Consider the following 23638-nt stretch of genomic DNA (forward strand, 5'->3'; position numbering starts at 1 on the left):
ATAGACTTCTGCCGATCCCCTCCATGCTTACACTCATTCGCTGTATTTGCAGCGACCACTTCATCCACTGCTCGCTCCCGATATTACTGCAGAAACCTTTGCATCACTTAGTGTTGTGCTAATTAGTCAGACCACTGCTCAGTGTGTAAATGTACATCCTTTTCCGGGACACACATTTATGTCCAATTTGCTGTAGAGTTAAGGATATTTGGGGGAATTCATAGACAGGACTGTCTGAGCTCTACAGGCAGTTCTTTCCCTCCTCATGGCTTGGTGTTTGCTCTGATATACATTGTCAACTGTGAGACCTTACATAGACAGGACTGTGTCTGAGCTCTACAGGCAGTTCTTTCGTCCTCATGGTGTTTGCTCTGATATACATTGTCAGCTGTGAGACCTTATATAGACAGGACTGTGTCTGAGCTCTGCAGGCAGTTCTTTCCCCCCTCATAGTGTTTGCTCTGATATACATTGTCAGCTGTGAGATCTTATATAGACAGGTCTGTGTCTGAGCTCTACAGGCAGTTCTTTCCCCCTCATGGTGTTTGCTCTGATATACATTGTTAGCTGTGAGATCTTATATAGACAGGGCTGTGTCTGATCTCTACAGGCAGTTCTTTCTCCTCATGGCATGGTGTTTGCTCTGATATACATTGGCAGCTGTGATACCTTATATAGACAAGACTGTCTCTGAGCTCTACAGGCAGTTCTTTCTTCCTCATGGCTTGGTGTTTGCTCTGATATATAGACAGGGCTGTGTCTGAGCTCTACAGGTAGTTCTTTACTCCTCATGGCTTGGTGTTTGCTCTGATATATAGACAGGGCTGTGTCTGAGCTCTACTGGTAGTTCTTTCCACCTCATGTCTTGGTGTTTGCTCTGATATCTAGACAGGGTTGTGTCTGAGCTCTACAGGCAGTTCTTTCCTCCTCATGGCTTGGTGTTTGCTCTGATATATAGACAGGACTGTGTCTGAGCTCTGCAGGCAGTTCTTTACCTCTCATGTCTTGGTGTTTGCTCTGATATCTAGACAGGGTTGTGTTTTGTCCAATCAGATAAATTTACCACAAATTACTAATAAAAATGGAGAAACATCTCAGAGATGATCGGGAGAAATGGGAGGAGTCAGAGCTAAATATCACGTGTCATAGCAAAGGGTCTGAATACTTATTTCTTTGGAAAATTTTAGTTTTACGTTTCTTTTGTAAATTAGTATGAATGTCTAAAATTCAATTTCTAGACATGCTGGGGGTTGTAGTTTTGCACCAGCCGGAGACAACAGGTTTAGAGGCTCTGTATACTTATTAACATTAGGTTGCCATGGAAACAGTCAACTAATCTTTCCCGTCCGCCCAGCGCCTGTTCTGACAGCGGAACTACACTTCCCAGCATGCCTCGCCATACACTAAGCCGGTCGCTCTTCATGGGATTTGTAGTCCGCCGGCACCGCATTCTAACAAGGCCACGTCATAATCATAAGCCCGCCGTCATGTGACGATACTGAACCGGACAGAGATCGATCCATAAATAGTCAGGTTCGTTTAAAAAAAACAACAACAAAAAAAACAAGAGGAAACTTTAGATTGTCTGAAGTGCGGCTGCGTGTGACGTCATAACGCCGCGCCGCCCTGAGAGGGTGACGGGGACGCGCGGGGCGGTGTGTGGAGAGCAGCATGGCTCGGGCGGTGGCGGGGCTGATGGTGTCCGCTCCTGTGGTGTGACCGCGGACCGCACCGGACAACATGGAGGACGTGAAGCTGGAGTTCCCCTCACTGCCGCAGAGCAAGGAGGACGCCGAGGTGAGAGGGGGGCTGGTCATGTGACCGGCGGAGGGAAAGGGGGGGGGGGGGCACGTCAGTATGGCGGAGGAGGATTATTATTAGAGCGGAGTCACTTATGTACAGACACGGGGGAAAGTGTATACGGTGTATGTGTGTCTGTATACGGTTTATGTGGGTCTGTATACAGTGTATAGGGTATGTGGGTCTGTATACAGTGTATAGGGTATGTGGGTCTGTATACAGTGTATAGGGTATGTGGGTCTGTATACAGTGTATAGGGTATGTGTGTCTGTATACAGTGTATAGGGTATGTGGGTCTGTATACAGTGTATAGGGTATGTGGGTCTGTATACAGTGTATAGGGTATGTGGGTCTGTATACAGTGTATAGGGTATGTGGATCTGTATACAGTGTATAGGGTATGTGGGTCTGTATTAGGGATGTAAGAAAAAATCGATTCTCGCGATAATCGCGATTTTTCATTTGCCGATACAGAATCGATTCAAAATATTTTTGAATCGATTCTTTTAGGGATGTGGAATTTTTAATAAAACGCACTTTCTCTTACCTGCCAACGAGCCCGCGGAGCTCCGGTACAGTCCGGTACAGGTGTTCGGTCCCCGGGCTGTATTCTTCTTACTTCCTGTTAGTCCGGCACGTCACATGGAGCTTCAGCCTATCACCAGCGGAGGCGGGACATCGCTGCGGCCAGTGATAGGCTGAAGCTCCGTGTGACGTGCCGGACTAACAGGAAGTAAGAAGAATACAGCCCGGGGACCGAACGCCTGTACCGGACTGTACCGGAGCTCCGCGGGCTCGTTGGCAGGTAAGAGAAAGTGCGTTTTATTTTATTTTGCAGTCCGGACGGGATAACATGAGAAAAGTGCGCGCCGGAGTACTAGATCGCCGCTGTCAAAGCTGACAGCGGCGTCTATTGGGATCTATGAATGCTCCCAGGTGGGCGATATATCGCGATGTATCGTCACCTAGACGGTATCGCGATATATCGCGATATATCGAATCGCCACACTGGTATCGCGATTCGAATCGAATCGCCAAATTCTTGGCGATTCACACCCCTAGTCTGTATACAGTGTATAGGGTATGTGGGTCTGTATACAGTGTATAGGGTATGTGGGTCTGTATACAGTGTATAGGGTATGTGGGTCTGTATACAGTGTATAGGGTATGTGGGTCTGTATACAGTGTATAGGGTATGTGGGTCTGTATACAGTGTATAGGGTATGTGGGTCTGTATACAGTGTATAGGGTATGTGGGTCTGTATACAGTGTATAGGGTATGTGGGTCTGTATACAGTGTATAGGGTATGTGGGTCTGTATACAGTGTATAGGGTATGTGGGTCTGTATACAGTGTATAGGGTATGTGGGTCTGTATACAGTGTATAGGGTATGTGGGTCTGTATACAGTGTATAGGGTATGTGGGTCTGTATACAGTGTATAGGGTATGTGGGTCTGTATACAGTGTATAGGGTATGTGGGTCTGTATACAGTGTATAGGGTATGTGGGTCTGTATACAGTGTATAGGGTATGTGGGTCTGTATACAGTGTATAGGGTATGTGGGTCTGTATACAGTGTATAGGGTATGTGGGTCTGTATACAGTGTATAGGGTATGTGGGTCTGTATACAGTGTATAGGGTATGTGGGTCTGTATACAGTGTATAGGGTATGTGGGTCTGTATACAGTGTATAGGGTATGTGGGTCTGTATACAGTGTATAGGGTATGTGGGTCTGTATACAGTGTATAGGGTATGTGGGTCTGTATACAGTGTATAGGGTATGTGGGTCTGTATACAGTGTATAGGGTATGTGGGTCTGTATACAGTGTATAGGGTATGTGGGTCTGTATACAGTGTATAGGGTATGTGGGTCTGTATACAGTGTATAGGGTATGTGGGTCTGTATACAGTGTATAGGGTATGTGGGTCTGTATACAGTGTATAGGGTATGTGGGTCTGTATACAGTGTATAGGGTATGTGGGTCTGTATACAGTGTATAGGGTATGTGGGTCTGTATACAGTGTATAGGGTATGTGGGTCTGTATACAGTGTATAGGGTATGTGGGTCTGTATACAGTGTATAGGGTATGTGGGTCTGTATACAGTGTATAGGGTATGTGGGTCTGTATACAGTGTATAGGGTATGTGGGTCTGTATACAGTGTATAGGGTATGTGGGTCTGTATACAGTGTATAGGGTATGTGGGTCTGTATACAGTGTATAGGGTATGTGGGTCTGTATACAGTGTATAGGGTATGTGGGTCTGTATACAGTGTATAGGGTATGTGGGTCTGTATACAGTGTATAGGGTATGTGGGTCTGTATACAGTGTATAGGGTATGTGGGTCTGTATACAGTGTATAGGGTATGTGGGTCTGTATACAGTGTATAGGGTATGTGGGTCTGTATACAGTGTATAGGGTATGTGGGTCTGTATACAGTGTATAGGGTATGTGGGTCTGTATACAGTGTATAGGGTATGTGGGTCTGTATACAGTGTATAGGGTATGTGGGTCTGTATACAGTGTATAGGGTATGTGGGTCTGTATACAGTGTATAGGGTATGTGGGTCTGTATACAGTGTATAGGGTATGTGGGTCTGTATACAGTGTATAGGGTATGTGGGTCTGTATACAGTGTATAGGGTATGTGGGTCTGTATACAGTGTATAGGGTATGTGGGTCTGTATACAGTGTATAGGGTATGTGGGTCTGTATACAGTGTATAGGGTATGTGGGTCTGTATACAGTGTATAGGGTATGTGGGTCTGTATACAGTGTATAGGGTATGTGGGTCTGTATACAGTGTATAGGGTATGTGGGTCTGTATACAGTGTATAGGGTATGTGGGTCTGTATACAGTGTATAGGGTATGTGGGTCTGTATACAGTGTATAGGGTATGTGGGTCTGTATACAGTGTATAGGGTATGTGGGTCTGTATACAGTGTATAGGGTATGTGGGTCTGTATACAGTGTATAGGGTATGTGGGTCTGTATACAGTGTATAGGGTATGTGGGTCTGTATACAGTGTATAGGGTATGTGGGTCTGTATACAGTGTATAGGGTATGTGGGTCTGTATACAGTGTATAGGGTATGTGGGTCTGTATACAGTGTATAGGGTATGTGGGTCTGTATACAGTGTATAGGGTATGTGGGTCTGTATACAGTGTATAGGGTATGTGGGTCTGTATACAGTGTATAGGGTATGTGGGTCTGTATACAGTGTATAGGGTATGTGGGTCTGTATACAGTGTATAGGGTATGTGGGTCTGTATACAGTGTATAGGGTATGTGGGTCTGTATACAGTGTATAGGGTATGTGGGTCTGTATACAGTGTATAGGGTATGTGGGTCTGTATACAGTGTATAGGGTATGTGGGTCTGTATACAGTGTATAGGGTATGTGGGTCTGTATACAGTGTATAGGGTATGTGGGTCTGTATACAGTGTATAGGGTATGTGGGTCTGTATACAGTGTATAGGGTATGTGGGTCTGTATACAGTGTATAGGGTATGTGGGTCTGTATACAGTGTATAGGGTATGTGGGTCTGTATACAGTGTATAGGGTATGTGGGTCTGTATACAGTGTATAGGGTATGTGGGTCTGTATACAGTGTATAGGGTATGTGGGTCTGTATACAGTGTATAGGGTATGTGGGTCTGTATACAGTGTATAGGGTATGTGGGTCTGTATACAGTGTATAGGGTATGTGTGTCTGTATACAGTGTATAGGGTATGTGTGTCTGTATACAGTGTATAGGGTATGTGTGTCTGTATACAGTGTATAGGGTATGTGTGTCTGTATACAGTGTATAGGGTATGTGTGTCTGTATACAGTGTATAGGGTATGTGTGTCTGTATACAGTGTATAGGGTATGTGTGTCTGTATACGGTGTATAGGGTATGTGTGTCTGTATATGTTGTGTGTCTGTATACAGTGTATAGGGTATGTGGGTCTGGATACAGTGTATGCGGGATGTGGGTCTGGATACGGTGTATAGGGGATGTGGGTCTGGATACGGTGTATAGGGGATGTGGGTCTGGATACGGTGTATAGGGGATGTGGGTCTGGATACGGTGTATGCGGGATGTGGGTCTGGATACGGTGTATGCGGGATGTGGGTCTGGATACGGGGTATGCGGGATGTGGGTCTGGATACGGGGTATGCGGGATGTGGGTCTGGATACGGTGTATGCGGGATGTGGGTCTGGATACGGGGTATGCGGGATGTGGGTGTGGCCCCCGGTGTATATAGTTACACCACTTACTGACTGTATATTGTTGCTGTAGATCAGTGTTTCCAACCATTGTTCCTCCAGCTGTTGCATCCACTTTCCCCACCACTCTTGCACATAGTCACGACACATCAGCATTGACATCACTTCTGTGTCCCACTTGACATATGTCAAAATCCTTAGAGGGGCGCCCCCCCCCCCCCAAAAAAAAAAAAAAAAAAATACCCCAAAATATACCCCTCCCCTCCTCTCCCCATCTTCCTAATAATAAAGTAAATTCCCCTGATGTTCGGATCCCGGTCACATAAAAGCCGCCTCTGATGACTGCAGATCGTGTGTAATGACAGGTTATAACTGTAGTCGCCCATAGGGGATAATGTCAGCAGACGGTTATTATAGTTTATTGTAGGTTATTGTGCTGTTCATTGTTTTCATGTTTTTTAGATCTCCGCTTGCTGTCAGTAAGATACAGATCCCTTCTGATCATGTCTGGTATAAACCTCTGTATTATAAGCAGTGAGCAAGAATATCCCCTTTACGAACAGCAAGCGGAGGTGTTGGGGGGGAAATGTGTGTGTGTGTGTGTGTGTGTGTGTGTGTGTGTGTGTGTGTGTATGTATATATATATATATATATAATATATATATATATATATATATATATATATATATATATATATATATATATATATATATATATATATATATATATATATAATTTTTTTTTTTTTTTTTTTTTTTTTTTATAAACTATCCAGTCTATTACCCTGTAAATCCAGAGAGAGGCCAATACATATCGCAGTGGTTCTCAACCTTTTTTGGTTGACGGCCCATTCCCTAAAAATTGTCCCCTCATATAAGAGACATTTTGTAATGATTATAGTATAATTCATAAGCTTTCCTTTCCTCTATAACAGGCCCCTGTTCCTCTCCCCAGTCCCCCGATTTACAGGTGACGTCTTCTCTAACTGTAATTGTTTACTTTTCTTCTCTATCTAGCCTAGACCGTCATGAAGATTTCTCCCATACAAGACGTCTCCACAGAACGAGACAAACATTCATTTCACGCTCCTTTCTGCAGTACAATAACCTCCTATTTACAAACTCCCCATGTTTCTTGTCACACACAGTAATAGGACCCGTTTGGCATCCTTATGAAGTTGTTAGGGCCCCCTCTGTGCCCCCTGTATATAGCTGTAGGCCCCCCAAACTGCCCCCTGTATATAGCTGTAGGCCCCCCGTATATAGCTGTAGGCCCCCCAAACTGCCCCCCGTATATAGCTGTAGGCCCCCAAACTGCCCCCCGTATATAGCTGTAGGCCCCCAAACTGCCCCCCCGTATATAGCTGTAGGCCCCCAAACTGCCCCCCGTATATAGCTGTAGGCCCCCAAACTGCCCCCCCGTATATAGCTGTAGGCCCCCAAACTGCCCCCCCGTATATAGCTGTAGGCCCCCAAACTGCCCCCCGTATATAGCTGTAGGCCCCCAAACTGCCCCCCCCGTATATAGCTGTAGGCCCCCAAACTGCCCCCGTATATAGCTGTAGGCCCCCAAACTGCCCCCCGTATATAGCTGTAGGCCCCCAAACTGCCCCCCCCCCGTATATAGCTGTAGGCCCCCATATATAGCTGTAGGCCGCCATACTGTCCCGCTTTGTTGCTCCTCTGGTCTGGGGACCTATTGTTATGGCTAATAGCAGTAGGTCTCCGGTCTGCAGGGGCAGTGGGGCAACAAAGCTGATGGTAGTTCCTGCCCACAGCAGCCCAGAGCCCGCGCTTCCCCTTTCGCTGTCCTCCAGCTCCTCGGCGCAGTGACGTCAGACGACCATTTCTTTCAAAGTGGTCCAGACCTGTAACCAGTGGCTGTGGCCATTACTGATTTTATTTATTTTTATTTTTGTAATTTTTTTTTCAAGTACCCCTGCGGTTACTTGTACCCCTGGCTGAGAACCACTGACCTATAGGGTAGAAGCTAATTTTCTTAAAATAAATTAAAATAAATAACAAACCAACTGGTTCTCTATTTATTGAGTAAACGTAATGGAAAGTCCACCTGAGATCAGGGGAGGTCACAATCTAATCTGTGTTTTCTTTTCCATCAGGACTGGAGTTATCCAATGAGAAGGGAGATGCAGGTAGGAAGTGGTTTTGTTTTTTATTTTTATCCTATAACCAATGTTTCCCAACCAAGGTGCCTCCAGCTGTTGCAAAACCACAACTCCCAGCATGCCCGGACAGCCTTTGGCTGTCCGGGCATGCTGGGAGTTGTGGTTTTGCAACAGCTGGAGGCATGCTGGTTCAGAACCATAGACAGGGCTGTATTTACCATTAGGCACTGGTGGGCCTGTACCTATGGCAACAGTGTTGAGGGTGACAGCACTTGAGTAAGGTAAAAACAAAATAATGATATCCCTGGTCCATCCCGTGAGAGGAGCATCGAGTCAATAGCTGTGCGGTGAGTGCAGGAGTTTTCTATATCCTTTATTTGAGAATTCGTACAATATAGAACAGTCGTCTTTAACCTGCGGACCTCCAGATGTTGCAAAACTACAACTTTGGCTGTCCGGGCATGCTGGAAGTTGTAGTTTTGCAACATCTGGAGGTCCGCAGGTTGGAGACCGCTGATATAGAATGTATTTGAGTATTTTATGTATACTCACTGTTTACAATTTTGTCACTACTTTGTCACGTGCTTGTATGTTTTGTCTTATCATGGGTGGGATGACCTGTTTATTACAGATGATTCACATGTGTTGTAACCAATTAAAGGGGTATTCCAGGAAAAAACTTGAGATAGAGAGAGAGAGATATCTCTATCTATCTATCTAATCTCTCTCTCTAATCTCTCTCTCTCTAATCTCTCTCTCTCTCTAATCTCTCTCTCTCTCTAATCTCTCTCTCTCTCTCTCTCTCTCTCTAATCTCTCTCTCTCTCTCTCTAATCTCTCTCTCTCTCTCTCTAATCTCTCTCTCTCTCTCTAATCTCTCTCTAATCTCTCTCTCTCTCTCTCTCTCTAATCTCTCTCTCTCTCTCTCTCTCTCTCTCTCTCTAATCTCTATCCTGGCTCCAGAAAGTTAAACAGATTTGTAAATTATTTCTATTAACCTTAATCCTTTCTATAATTATCAGCTGCTGAAGTTGAGTTGTTCTTTTCTGTCTGACAACAGTGCTCTCCGCTGACATCTCTGCTTGTCTCGGGAACTGCACAGAGTAGAAGAGGTTTGCTATGGGGATTTGCTTCTAAACTGGGCGGTTCCCGAGACATGTGTCATCAGAGAGCACTTAGACAGAAAAGAACAACTCAACCTCAGAAGCTCATAAGTACTGAAAGGATTAAGATTTTTTAATAGAAGTCATTTACAAATCTGTTTTAAAGGGGTTGTGCGCTGCCCTGCAGTTCGGAGCTCCGCTCACAGCGTCCGGAAGTTCATTACTCTGAACGCTGTGTGCGGGCTTCCGTGTTCGCAGCCGCCGGGCGTGACGTCTCGCCCGCCCCCTCGCGACGTCTCGCCCGCCCGAAAGTCTATGGGAAGGAGTTGCGACCGCTGTCACGCCCCCTTCCCATAGACTTTGGTAGAGGGGGCGGGCAAGACGTCACTAAGGGGCCAGGCGTGACGTCACGCCCGGCGGCCGCGAATACGGAAGCCCGCACACAGCGTTCAGAGTAATGAACTTCCGGACGCTGTGAGAGGAGCTCCGAACTGCAGGGCAGCGCACAACACCTTTAACTTTATGGAACCAGTTGATATAAAAAAAAAAAGTTTTTTCCTGGATAACCCCATTATAAAGGGCACATTCTATGCTTTATGCTTGAGAAAGGCCATTTGGTTGAAACGTCGCATTTATTTGTTGGTGCAATAAAGTTTTAGCCAGTGTTTTTTCACCCACAAGCTGCTGCAGTTTGTGTCTTTACTTGGAATGGATATATATATTTATTGTATCCCTGTTCAGCCCTACATTAACAACCCTGGCCATAGATATCCTACCAAGTCGCAATTACAGCTCTACTACATCTTATGAATATGTTAAGAGGTTTGGTTTTTTTTCTCCACGTGTAATTTTTGTCATCTATCTTCTATTCTAGGAGATTTTACCTGGCCTGTTTTTGGGTCCGTACTCCGCAGCAATGAAGAGCAAGGTGGGTATCCTGAAATTATTGGAGAGAGAGTAATATATGTGGGGTGAACACCCCCCCCCCCCCTCACACCTTCTCCAATCTCCTGCTGCCCCCTTTATAACAAGATACGTGTACCCCTCTATTGTTGCAGCTTTCCATAATTCAGAAATACGGCATCACGCACATAATCTGCATAAGACAAAGCATCGAGGCAAACTTCATCAAACCAAACTTTCAACACCTATTTCGGTAAGTGATGTTAAAGTGCACCTGTCGTCAACGAAAACATTTTATATAATGTAGGTAATACCATTATATGTCTATCTGTAATATACATTGGTTACAAATTGTGTATATTTTTGAGTGAAAAAAATGCTGTCCCTGCAGCTGTTGCCTGTGTGTCTCTATGAGGAGACCAAATACAGGAAGTGAGGGCGGGACAAGGGCTCTGTGCAGACTCCTGGCTTGTCATTCATCCTGATGTGTGAGTCAGGAGCATGTTCTAGAGCCTCAGTGCACACTGTCCTGCTTTTTATTACTACACAGAGCCCTGCCTGTCCTCTGTGTACGGAGCCCTGCTTGTCCACCCTCACTTCCTGTATTTGGACTCCTCATAGAGACACACAGGCAGGGACAAAAATACAGTAACCCCCCCCCCCCCCCCCCAACCTACGATGGCCCCGACATACGATCATTTCAGCATACGATCACTCTCAGAGGCCATCACATGTTGAAGGCAGCATCAACATACGATGCTTTTGTATGTCGGGGCCATCGCATAAACGGCTATCCGGCAGCGCAGACTGCTTCAGCTACCACCGGATAGGCGTTTACGGTGCCCCGTGTGGTCCGCTGACGATCACTTACCTGTCCTCGGGGCTCCGGCGTGTCCTCTTCGGGATCCCCTGCATCGTTGGCGTCATCCAATAGGAGCAGCGTGCGTAGCGAGGTGATGGCGGCGACGGAGAGCGAGGATGCCGGGGAAGCAGAGGCCTTGCCAGAGCGTCGGGGGCACCCCGGGGACGCGGCGACAGTGATGGACGGCGACATCCCGGGCAGCTGTGAAGAGTGGTGACCATCTGGAGCGGCGGGGACATGTGAGTATAACCTCCAATACCAGTGGTCTTCAACCTGCGGACCTCCAGATGTTGCAAAACTACAACTCCCAGCATGCCCGGACAGCCGTTGGCTGTCCGGGCATGCTGGGTGTTGTAGTTTTGAAACATCTGGAGGTCCGCAGGTTGTAGACCACTGTCCTATACTTTACATTGCACGGATCCCTCAACATACGATGGTTTCAACAAACGATGGTCCATTTGGAACGGATTACAATCGTATTTTTTAACTAATGTATATTACAAATATATATTTGTATTATCTACATTGTATAAAAAAAATTTTTGTTGACGACAGGAACTCTTTAATATATTTCATTGTTGGATTTAACTGTAAAGGTCTGATCTTTCGGTCCTATGATGGCTCCATGTTGTGCATAGTATCATTTGCTCCATTGGCGGCCATATTGCCGAAGGACTCTGACATACAACAAAGTATTAGTCACTGTGGCTCTGTGCTATAAAGCTAAAGGGGACCCCCCCCGATGCTGCCTTAGTCTTTCGGTTAAGCATTGTCTTTTTCATGCGTTAAGGTAGGGTCACACATAACGGTTCCACAGCGTATTTTATGCTGTGGATCCACTGGTGACCCGACCCATAGTGTGCCTCCAGCTGTTGCCAGCCCCCTGGCCTGCTCACAGCTGCAATCTGCCACTCCAAGCAGCCACACAGGGGCCTCTGAGTCGCCAAGTACACTGCGCATGTGCACTGCGACTTGCAAGCCCCTGTGTGGCTGCTTGGAGCAGCTGGAGGCACACTATGGGTCGGGTCACTGGTGGATCCTCAGCGTATTTTACATATCTTTACGTGTGACTCTTATGCTCTTGGGAACCGAGATGGGGCTGGTGGTGGGGTCCACACTTCTGTCTATGACAAGTTGGCTTTTCGGTGAACTGGGTACTCTGCTTCTCAGCGGAACAAACTGTTCCGAACGCTGGAGCCGGAAGCTCGTGACATCATAGCCCCGCCCCCTCAGTGCAAGTCTATGGGAGGGGGCGTGACATCTGTAACGCCCCCTCCCATAGACTTGCTTTGAGGGGCGTGACGTAATGGGGGGGGGGGGCCTATGACGTCACGAGCTCCCGTCTCCATCGCTCTTAACAGTTTGTTCCAAATAATGAGCAGCGGAGTGCCCCTTTAACCCTTCAAAATGCCAGCTAGTACTGAAGGTACAGTGAGTGCGAAGCTATAGAGAACAGTATATAACAGATCCTCAGGATTCGTAAAAATGTATGAAGAACTGAATGGAAACGCTTCCGCTATATGGTGTGTGTGTGTGTGTGTGTGTGTGTGTGTGTGTGTGTGTGTGTGTGTGTGCGCCCGCGCGCTTGTGTGTGCGCGCGCCTTTATGGTCCGGTCTTCTGCTTTGGCTCGGGTGGTGCGATCACATTGACCTTATTCCTTGTCTTGGTTTACAGATATTTGGTGCTGGATATTGCAGATAATCCCATTGAGAACATTATCCGTTTTTTCCCTACGGTAAGTGTGTTGCCGGTGGTGTCTGTGGGCACAATGGGGGAGATTTATCAAAACCTGTGCATAGGTAAAGTTGCCCATAGCAACCAATCAGATCGCTTCTTTCATTTTGCAGAGGTCTTGTTAACCCCCTTAAGGACCAAGCCCGTTTTGGCCTTTAAAGGGGTACTCCGCCTCTAGACATCTTATCCCCTATCCGTAGTGTAGTGCAGGTTGTGGGATTTTGATGTCTATGAAGAGGATTCCTGCTTTGTTGTATTGTACTAATTCCCCCATACTGTACCCAGCTAGAATATCCAGGGTGTTACGTTTTTTTAACCATTTGTACAGCGCTTCATCTCTGTGTTATATCGTTAAGTGCATTCCAAGAAAACCAGCACTTTAGAAGCCACTGTTTAAAGGGGTACTCCAAGGAACTAAACCCATAGTCCATCCTTTCCCTCTCACCAACTTATGTATTTGTCTAAATATCATTCATTAGCTATATACAGCAGTCACTTACAGGCAGGGAAAATGTAATTCTCAAATCCACCTTGTCTTGGTGTAAACTCCTCACTGAGACTAGCCCCCACCCTTCAGGACAACACCACCTGATTTCTGTTTGGTCTAGAGCTCTGGCTGTACAGCCACACCTCCCCCTCCCCTCCCTGTGGGAGGAGCTTGTGAGCTGTGAGAAAAGCAGTGAAGATTCTTAGGTGCAACTGAGCACATAGCTGCTGTTTTTCTGCTGAATATTTAATCACTGACTTCTGCTATTCAGAGTACAGCATGATTTATTGCTGGAGGAAGGATAGTCTGAAAGAAAAGACAGTGACAATGTACAGTGTGTGTGAGCTGCAGTGTAAGCATGCAGGCATATAGTAAAAACAGTTGTCTGGCAGCCATTACACAGAGCTGCACTGACTTCTGGGAGTTGTAGTCTGTGCTGAAAAGAAGGAAAAAGTATTTAGGTGACATCAGGGGCCAAAGGAGCTGCAAAAACCACATGGTTAACTACAGAGGACACAGAACAGGTATTGTGGTGACTTTGGGGCATTTTCATTTTTCTTAACTGCCCTTGAGTACCCCTTCAAATGTAATATAACTATATAATAATAAAAAAATATATTTACTTTTATACATCATGTGGCAGCAGTAAGAGCTGACACTGGGCTTCTCTGCTGCCCCCCGTGGTTGTGTTGGGCACTGCAGGGCTGCTCATGTCCCGATCCTGACACAATCATTAGTCTCACACAGGGCTGGTGATATTCTTTCCTATTGTGCTGTATATTTTGGGATACACTGGGCAAGGCTGTCAGTCTGTACCCTCTAACAGAGCAAGCGGTGACTACGAGCGGATAACGCTCGCACTGCTAGCCGCAGCTTTGCTCACAGAGAGCCTCACCCAGTGTATTCTAATGATAAAATGTGTCATAATATATAGGACGGACGGTCTATTACCAGCTCAGTGTGCACAACAGCGGCAGCGATGAGTAACTATGAAGGGACCAGGGCATTAGCAAACCTGCAGTTCCGAACACAGCCATTGGTGGTGTCAGAGAGACTGTGTCAGCTCTTACTGCTGCCGCGCAATGTAAAAAAAAATATGTACCAAAAAAAAAAAAATTTAAGTTCTATTTATAAAATGATTTCACAAATGTTATTAAAAGAAATATTTCTCCGAATACCCCTTTTCAGGGTATGTTCACACTGCAGATATTGCTAGCCATAGGGAAGATCTACAGCAAAATATGAACATGTGAAGGTATTGCTCTGGTGGCAGGATATTTTCTTAAAGGGGTACTCTACTGCCCCAGCATTCGTCACCTTTTGTTCCGAGCGGGCAGCGGAGGTCGTGATGTCATGGCTACGCCCCTTGTGCATCACGTCACACCCCCTCAATGCAAGTCTATGGGACGGGGCCGCCTCCCGCAGACCTGGATTGAGGGGGGCGTGGTGTGACATCACGACCCCCGCATCCCACACCCAGCATTCTAAATGAACGCCGGGTGCTGCACGGAGATCGTGAGCGTCCCAGCTGCGGACCACCGCAATCAGACATTTTTATCCCCAATCCTTTGGCTAGGGGATAAGATGTCTAGTGGCGGAGTACCCCTTTAAATTTGTGCGCTGCAGCCCAAAAAAAAATAATCTGTGCAAGACTACGGCATTCAATCTATGGAGGATTTTGCAGTGGTCTCATACAAGTCTATATGGGGCGGAAAAAAAGAGACCAGAGGGGGCGCCTCGTGTGATACCGTTTGGGTGGTATAGGGAAGGGGAAAAGGAGAGAGGTGCGGGGCTTGCAGGCCCCTTTAGGTAGTAGCTGCTCACCTTGGAGCAAGTATTAAACTTGCATATCAACCCACATTTGGGGTTACAAAATAGCCTGAACCGCTGCTGAGCCTGAGGTTGCAGGTGAGGTATAACCGTCTCCTGGAAGAAGTACATAATCGTGGAAAACCAAAAGAACCTCCAAATGGCGCTGCTGGTTTCGTAGGACAGTGGAATAAACCAAGTCCAGAGTGGAATGAAGGAAGAACTTGTGGATTTTATTGCGTAAGGATAAAACCAATAAAAAGTGATACAAGACAGGATTACGCGTTTCGGGGGGGGGGGGGGGGGAGCCACCCCCTTCTTCAGATCAGTGGGATCTGAAGAAGGGGGTGGCTCCCCCGAAACGCGTAATCCTGTCTTGTATCACTTTTTATTGGTTTTATCCTTACGCAATAAAATCCACAAGTTCTTCCTTCATTCCACTCTGGATTTGGTTTATTCCAACGTCCTACGGAACCAGCAGCGCCATTCGGAGTTTCTTTTGCTTTTCCACGATTCTCATACAAGTCTATGGGACTAATGCCGAATCTGTAGATTAAACGCTGTAGTTGTGCACAATTCTCTGACTCAGACTGGGGCACAAAAAACAAATACACATATATCCTTCTGCCTGAACCATCACTGAAGTTGCACTTTAAGAAATGTGTAGTGCAGGTTGTGGGGTTCCGATGCATATGAAGAGGATTACTGCTTTGTTGTATTGTATTTATACCACCAGAGTGCTACAGTGTTTAACCCATTGTACAGTACCGGTCTTCATCTCTTTTTCATGTTCTTTTTCTCTTTTCTCCAGACGAAGGAATTCATCGATGGATGTTTACAATCTGGAGGTAGGTCTTGTGTATTTGTGACATAGAGATCAATGTCATCCTCTTATAAAGATGTAGGGGGCGCTGCAGGAAAGTGTGCCAAAGATCCGCAAGATAGTGCGCCTGCTAACACCTCATGCAGACTCGCAGGGGAATGGGCAACACATAGTAGGTGTATGGGTATCTGGAATATTTTGAGCAGGATTTTCCATCCAGTGTGCCTCCAGCTGTTGCAAAACTACTACAACTTTTTTTTTAAATGAAATTTAGTGTGGCTAGAGATGAGCGAACTTACAGTAAATTCGATTCGTCACGAACTTCTCGGCTCGGCAGTTGATGACTTATCCTGCATAAATTAGTTCAGCTTTCAGGTGCTCCGGTGGGCTGGAAAAGGTGGATACAGTCCTAGGAGACTCTTTCCTAGGACTGTATCCACCTTTTCCAGCCCACGGGAGCACCTTAAAGCTGAACTAATTTATGCAGGAAAAGTCAACTGCCGAGCCGAGAAGTTCGTGACGAATCGAATTTACTGTAAGTTCGCTCATCCCTATTTATTATTAAATATGATTTATTATTATTATTAAATATGGTTATTAAATATTATCATTAAATATTATTATTACTAACATATATATATAATAATAATAAATAATTAATAAATAAAAATAATAAATAATAATATTTTTTTTCAGGTAAAGTCCTCATTCACGGGAATGCAGGAATCTCCAGAAGCGCTGCCTTGGTGATTGCATACATCATGGAAACCTTTGGCGTAAAGTACAGGTATTGGAGAATTCAATTTACCTTTTTACATCTTGCACATGATCCTTTTTATGGAAGTCCTCAGCACACACATTTTTAGCCTTAAAGGGGTACTCCGCTGGAAAAAAAATTCTTTAAATCAACTGGTGCCAGAAAGTTAAACAGATTTGTAAATCACTCCTATTTAAAAAATCTTAATCCTTCCAGTACTTATCAGCTGCTGTATTCACCACAGGAAGTTATTTTCTTTTTTAAAATGTCTTTTCTGTCTGACCACAGTGCTCTCTGCTGACACCTCTGTCCATGTTTGGAACTGTCCAGAGCAGCAGAGAATCCCCATAGCAAACCTCTCCTGCTCTGGACAGTTCCTAAAATGGACAGAGGTGTCAGCAGAGAGCACTGTGGTCAGAAAGAAAGGAGATCCAAAAAGAAAAGAACTTCCTGTGGAGCAAATAGCAGCTGGCAAGTACTGGAAGGGTTAAGGTTTTTAAATAGAAGTCATTTACAAATCTATTTAACTTTCTGGTACAGGTTGACATAAAAAAAAATATTTTGTTTTCCAGCAGAGTACTACTTTAAAGAGGTGATCTAAGAATAGAAATATCAGCGCCACCCCTGTCCTCAGGCTGTGTGTGGTATTACAACTCGGCTCAGTTCACTTTAATGAAACTGAGCTGCAATTCCACATACAACCTGAGGACAGGGGTGGTGCTGTGTGAGTAAAAATACTGTTTTCCTAATCTTTCAGCTATCTGGGCATGCTGGGAGTTGTTCTTTTGCAACAGCTGGGGGCACACTGTTTGGCAAATGCTGATTTAGAGGCGACAAATGTACAACAAAAATAGAGAAACACGGCCGCACATCCACCATTTTGTATTTTGATCTGATTGCTCCTCAGCATAATTTTAAAAGCCAACAGGTGGTTGTTATACATTTTGATTAAAAAGTACAAAGCCCACTCGCCACGTCAAGGCCGCCTAGTCAGAGTGGGTCCCTAACCTATCACTGGCGTAGCGCCGGGCGGTGACCACTGCCTCCCATAGAAGGAATGACCCAGGGGCCAGTCAGCCCCACTGCTGCCCAACCAAGCCCCAGCCCCGGGCCGCACCACCCCACAGACAAAGCATCACAGCAACAATGGCCGCCACAGAGCACCGCACCAGTGTGAACCCCGACCATGTGCTCCGTGCCAGAGGGCTGGAGAATGCTAGGAGGAAACCCCTATGCAGTCTCCTGCTAACTAAAAACGCCCGGGCCGACTGGGTGGAACAAAAACCTGCTAATTTTTGAAATTATGCTGAGAAGCAAGTACCGTATTTTTCGCCGTATAAGACGCACTTTTTCTTCCCCAAAACTGGGGGGGGAAAGTTGGTGCGTCTTATACCTGCGGCGATCAATGGCCGGGACCCGCCGCTAATACAGGACATCACCGATGGCGGTGATTCCCTGTATTAACCCTTCAGATGCGGCTATCAAAGCTGACCGCTGCGTCTGAAGCGAAAATAACACTAACCCCGCAGCTCAGTCGGGCTATTCGGGACCGCCGCGGTGAAATCGCGGCATCCCAAACAGCTTACAGGACACCGGGAGGGACCTTACCTGCCTCCTCGGTGTCTTCTCCGTGCCGGGATCCCCTGCGCTCTCGTTGCGTACGCCGTCATCCAATAGGAGCGGCGTGATGACGGTGACGGAGAGCGTGGATCCCGGGGAAGAAGACGACGTCCGGAGCATCGGGGACAACTCTGGGACGCGGCGACAGCGATGGAGCGACATCCAGGGCAGCGGTGACTGGTCCGGAGCGGCGGGGACAGGTGAGTATTACCTCCTATACCAGTGGTCTTCAACCTGCGGACCACCAGCTGTTGCAAAACTACAACTCCCAGCATGCCCAGACAGCCAACGGCTGTCCGGGCATGCTGGGAGTTGTAGTTTTGCAACAACTGGTGGTCCGCAGGTTGAAGACCACTGTTGGGTTCAGAATCTTTATCTTTTTTTAGATTTTGCACCTATGAATTGGGTGCGTCTTATACGCCGGTGCGTCCTATAGGACGAAAAATATGGTAGATCAAAATACAAATGGTGGATGTGCGGCTGTGTTTGTTTCTCTATTTTTGTTGCACATTTGTAGTCTCTTTCGTCTTCCATGCTCCACCCAGTCGGCCCGGGCGTTTTTAGTTAGCAGGAGACTGCATATGGGTTTCCTCCTAGCATTCTCCAGCCCTCTGGCACGGAGCACATGGTCGGGGTTCACACTGGTGCGCTGCTCTGTGGCGGCCATTGTTGCTGTGATGCTTTGTCTGTGGGGTGGTGCGGCCCGGGGCTGGGGCTTGGTTGGGCAGCAGTGGGGCTGACTGGCCCCTGGGTCATTCCTTCTATGGGAGGCAGTGGTCACCGCCCGGCGCTACGCCAGTGATAGGTTAGGGACCCACTCTGACTAGGCGGCCTTGACGTGGCGAGTGGGCTTTGTACTTTTTAATCAAAATGTATAACAACCACCTGTTGGCTTTTAAAATTATGCTGAGAAGCAATCAGATGAAAATACAAAATGGTGGATGTGCGGCCGTGTTTCTCTATTTTGGTTGTACATCTGATTTAGAGGCTATAGAGTGCGCAGCGCCACATGACCTCCACACTGATATCTCTTATTTGCTTTACCCAAAGGGATGCCTTCACATACGTTCAAGAAAGAAGGTTCTGCATTAACCCCAATGCTGGATTTGTACATCAACTTCAGGTATACGTTTTTACTTTTATTTATTTATATATATATATATATATTTAATATTTATTCACGATTTTGGCCATTATCGGTATCGGCAATTACCTTGCCGATAATGCCCCCACCGCACCGCGTCGCACCCCCCACCGCACTGCCCCAGCCCCATTGCCTCCCCCATCCCCGGTTTTATAATTACCTGTTCCCGGAGCCCACGCTACTTCTTGTTCCTGCTGCGTCCTGCGTTACGCTGTACGCAATGACGAGTGACGTGCGCGACGTGACGTCACAGTCAGTGCGCACAGTGACAGCTCAGGAGGACGCCACCGGAGCCAGATGTGGAGTGGACTCCGGGAACAGGTATTATAAAACCGGGGATGGGGGAGGCAATGTGTGCGGTGCTGGGGGGGCGGTCGCGGTGCGGCGGTGGGGGGAGCGGTGGCGGTAATTCTCAGGACCCCCGGACAGGCAAGGGGAGAGAAACGGGTGGCGGCGGCCTATGGCCACTGCAGTGAATTGATTTAAAGCGCCCGATTTAAATCAATGATCTGCAGCGGTGTCGCGGGGGGGATAAATGGCTGATAACTTATAACGATATTCCGGTATAAGTTATCGGCCCTAACCTCCACCGATTATCGGTATCGGCCCTAAAAAAAACTATCGGTCATTGCAGATTGCAGTCACAATAATATATTGGGTTGACGTCATTACTTGGGGTTTCCCAACCAGTATGCAAAACTACAATTCCCAGCATGCCCAGACAGCTGTTGGTTGGTCAGACATGCTGGGGGTTGTAGTTTTGCAACAGCTGGAGGCACCCTGGTTGGGCATCCCTTGCTTAACTATTGTCCTGACGTGACTCTGGTAGCTGCTACTCATTTATCCTACCGCTGTCCGTCTGCAGGAATATGAAGCCATCTATCTAGCAAAATTAACCATCAAGATGATGTCCCCTCTACAATTGGGGAGGACCTTCTCCTTACAGTCTGGTGCTACAGGTAAGCTGCCATACAAGATTGTATACAGTGCAGGATATTGTATTGTGCTCTCACAAGTAGCTACTATATTGTTTCCCCACCAGGGTGCCTCCAGCTGTTGCAAAACTACAACTCCCAGCATGCCCGGACAGCCGTTGGCTGTCCGGGCATGCTGGAAGTTGTAGTTTTGCAACAGCTGGAGGCACCCTGAATAGGAAACAATGCTAGGGCTGTCTCATAGATCTGTATTCTCTATATCCGGGACGCTCCGTTTGCTATACAACGTTTTTATGTTTCCGGTTGCCCTAATTTTCAACATGATTTAAAACAATCCTCATTTAGGCCAAGTTTCCACGAAACTTAGTGTTGACTTGAGGAGGAGTCTGAAGAAAAACCCGCCAATCCTAAACCCACATTCTGTTTTTATTGCCATTTTCTTCTCCCAAGAATCTAAGGATTCATTAGCACACTGAGGGATTAGGTTACAGTTGCCCATAGAAGTCCATGGAGGGAGGAGGGGCTAGCTGGAGCTGCTTGGAAGCTCTAATAAAAGTTATGGAAGCAAACCCCCTTTAGCCCCATGTTTAATTCAGAGCTTACACTGCTCAATACTGCTCTTTAATGTCCTCCATGCTGCTGCTTCTTAGGGTGTGCTGTAGAGCTAGTGGAGCAGGATCCTTTCTCATTCTATAGAGAAGCAAGAACGTATTTTTGTGTGTACGGGAGACATCAAAGCAGGTAGTCTTCACACATCAACTAACTAGGGGACAACTGAAGATGGGAGGTGGAGTCTGCAGAGGGGAAAACTGGTGAAAAATTCCATATACAAGTTATATAGTGGCCAGTAATAGCGCTTCTAATGTATGCACATGGGACAAATATAAAGGGGTACTCTGGTGGAAAAATTTTTTTTTTTTTTTTTTTTTTTTTAATCAACTGGTGCCAGGAAGTTCAATTTACTTCTATTTAAAAAAAAAAAAATCTTAATTCTTCGCGTACTTAGCTGCTGTATGCTCAACAGGAAGTTGTATTGTTCTTTTCTGTCTGACCATTGTGCTCTCTGCTGACACCTCTGTCCACGTCCAGAGTAGGAGCAAATCCCCATAGCAAACTTCTCCTACTCCAGACAGTTCCTAAAATGGACAGAGGTGTCAGCAGAGAGCACTGTGGTCAGACAGAAAAGAACCACACAACTTCCTGTGGAGCATACAGCAGCTGATAAGTACTGGAAGGATTAAGATTTTTTTTATATGAAGTCATTCACAAATCTGTTAAATTTTCTGGCACCAGTTGATTTAAAAAAAAAAAAAAAAAAAAAATTTCCACCGGAGGAATAGGTGGATCCAGCTTGACATTGATTTAATAACTTTAAAAACACATCACACTCTGGTTATATCGACCGACGCGTTTCATGTGTGTTGCCCATAGACACTAAACAGCTCATCCTTAGGTTAATTAACTGTAAAAATATAATGAACTGATAAACTAAGAATTTTGGGACTCTATTATTATTTATTTTAATTTTGTTATTTTTATTATTTATTATTAATTATAAAAAAAGGGAAAAAAAAATTACCATATTTTTCGCCGTATAAGACGCACTTTTTCTTCCCCAAAACTGGGGGGGGGAAGTTGGTGCGTCTTATACGGCGAATACACACCTATCGCGGCGGTCCCTGCGGCCATCAACGGCCGGGACCCGCGGCTAATACAGGACATCACCGATCGTGGTGATGCCCTGTATTAACCCTTCAGACCCGGCGATCGAAGCTGACCGCCGCGTCTGAAGGGAAAGTGACACTAACCCGGCTGTTCGGGACCGCTGCGGTGAAATTGCGGCGTCCCGAACAGCTTACAGGACACCGGGAGGGACCTTACCTCCCTCCTCGGTGTCTGCGCCGTGCCGGGATCCCCTGCATAGCCGGCGCTCTCCTTCGTCGTCATCACGCACGCCGTCATCCAATAGGAGCGCCGCGCGTAGCGACGTCATGGCGGCGAAGGAGAGCGAGGATACCGGGCAGCAGGGACGTTCCGGAGCGACAGGGACTCCCCGGGGACGTGGCAACAGCAATGGAGAGCGACATCCATGGCAGCGGTGATGGGTCCGGAGCGGTGGGGACACGTGAGTATTACCTCCTATACCAGTGGTCTTCAACCTGCGGACCTCCAGATGTTGCAAAACTACAACTCCCAGCATGCCCGGACAGCCAACGGCTGTCCGGGCATGCTGGGAGTTGTAGTTTTGCAACATCTGAAGGTCCGCAGGTTGAAGATCACTGTCCTATACTTTACATTGTATTTGATTCAGAATCTTTATTTTCTAGATTTTTATCCTATAAAATTAGGAGCGTCTTATATGGCGACAAATACGGTAATTTCGGAGGTGGCCAAAGTAAATCCTCTGAAATGCCTGAGAATCTTTTGTCGCTTTCTATTATTGTTGCTTTGTCCTTTTTGTTTGTAGGAAGTCTGAAGCGGACGCTGGAGGAGGACGATGAGTTTGGGAATATGCAGGTGTCTGCGGCCCACGAGGGCTGACTTCCCAAACTACCCCCCCCAATATGGACCCGCAGCTCCGCCCCCCGCGGCTCATGTCACCTTCTTGTCCAGGTGCTGCTATTGTACTTTATAGACGATAACAGGACTTTCCATGGACAAGCAGATTTCACTGATTGTTTTACTGCTTTTTTACACGGCTGTTTTACTGAAGAATTCTTTTTTTTTTTTTTTTCTATTTTGACGTGCAAAGAGGTATTACTGCAATAACGCACTTTTTCATACTTGAAGTTTTTTTTTTTTGTATAATAGAAATGAATTTCATGCTGCAATGCAACCGATGGGAGGAAAAAAAAAAAAACCTTTCTACCTAAAAGTTATTTGTTTAATTTATAAGAGAGAGAAAAAAAAAAAAAGCTTTAGTAATGAAATGTTTGCTAAACTTTTTGGGGTATTTTTTTTTTTTTTTTTTTTGTAAATACATTTTATAGGTTTAGAAATTCTGGAAGTTTTTAACAAACCAAATTCTATACTTAGAAAGAGGGAGAAAAAAAAAAAAAAACTTCTGCTCTTTGGGGTGGATTGTATACTGTTCATATAACCTTTAAAAGTTTCAAGATCCTTTTTTTTTTTTTTTCCTTTTTTTTTTTTTTTTTTTTTAATGAAATTTATATTGTGGCATTGAGCTTGTTCCTACATAACACATTGTTCCAATTTTTTTCCAAATAAACAGATGTAAATTTAATACTCAAAATTATGTTTCTTTAGTATAAAAGGAAACTGCAGGATGAGCCACTGTTATATACGTGTA

At 46.0% G+C, this 23638-nt stretch overlaps 1 protein-coding gene across 1 annotated transcript; it reads left to right on the top strand.

Annotated features, from left to right (window-relative positions):
* Positions 1-531: 531 nt before the first annotated feature.
* STYX (serine/threonine/tyrosine interacting protein) lies at positions 532-23638 on the top strand. The gene is made up of 10 exons (XM_056546429.1): positions 532-1797; positions 8146-8178; positions 10128-10181; positions 10312-10409; positions 12694-12754; positions 15861-15897; positions 16569-16659; positions 19300-19372; positions 20259-20352; positions 22796-23638. Exons 1-10 carry the CDS (start codon positions 1741-1743, stop codon positions 22867-22869), a joined length of 672 nt encoding a protein of 223 aa, XP_056402404.1. The 5' UTR covers positions 532-1740; the 3' UTR covers positions 22870-23638.

This window comes from Hyla sarda, chromosome 11, assembly GCF_029499605.1.
Source record: "Hyla sarda isolate aHylSar1 chromosome 11, aHylSar1.hap1, whole genome shotgun sequence".
Classification (NCBI taxonomy): Eukaryota; Metazoa; Chordata; class Amphibia; order Anura; family Hylidae; genus Hyla; species Hyla sarda.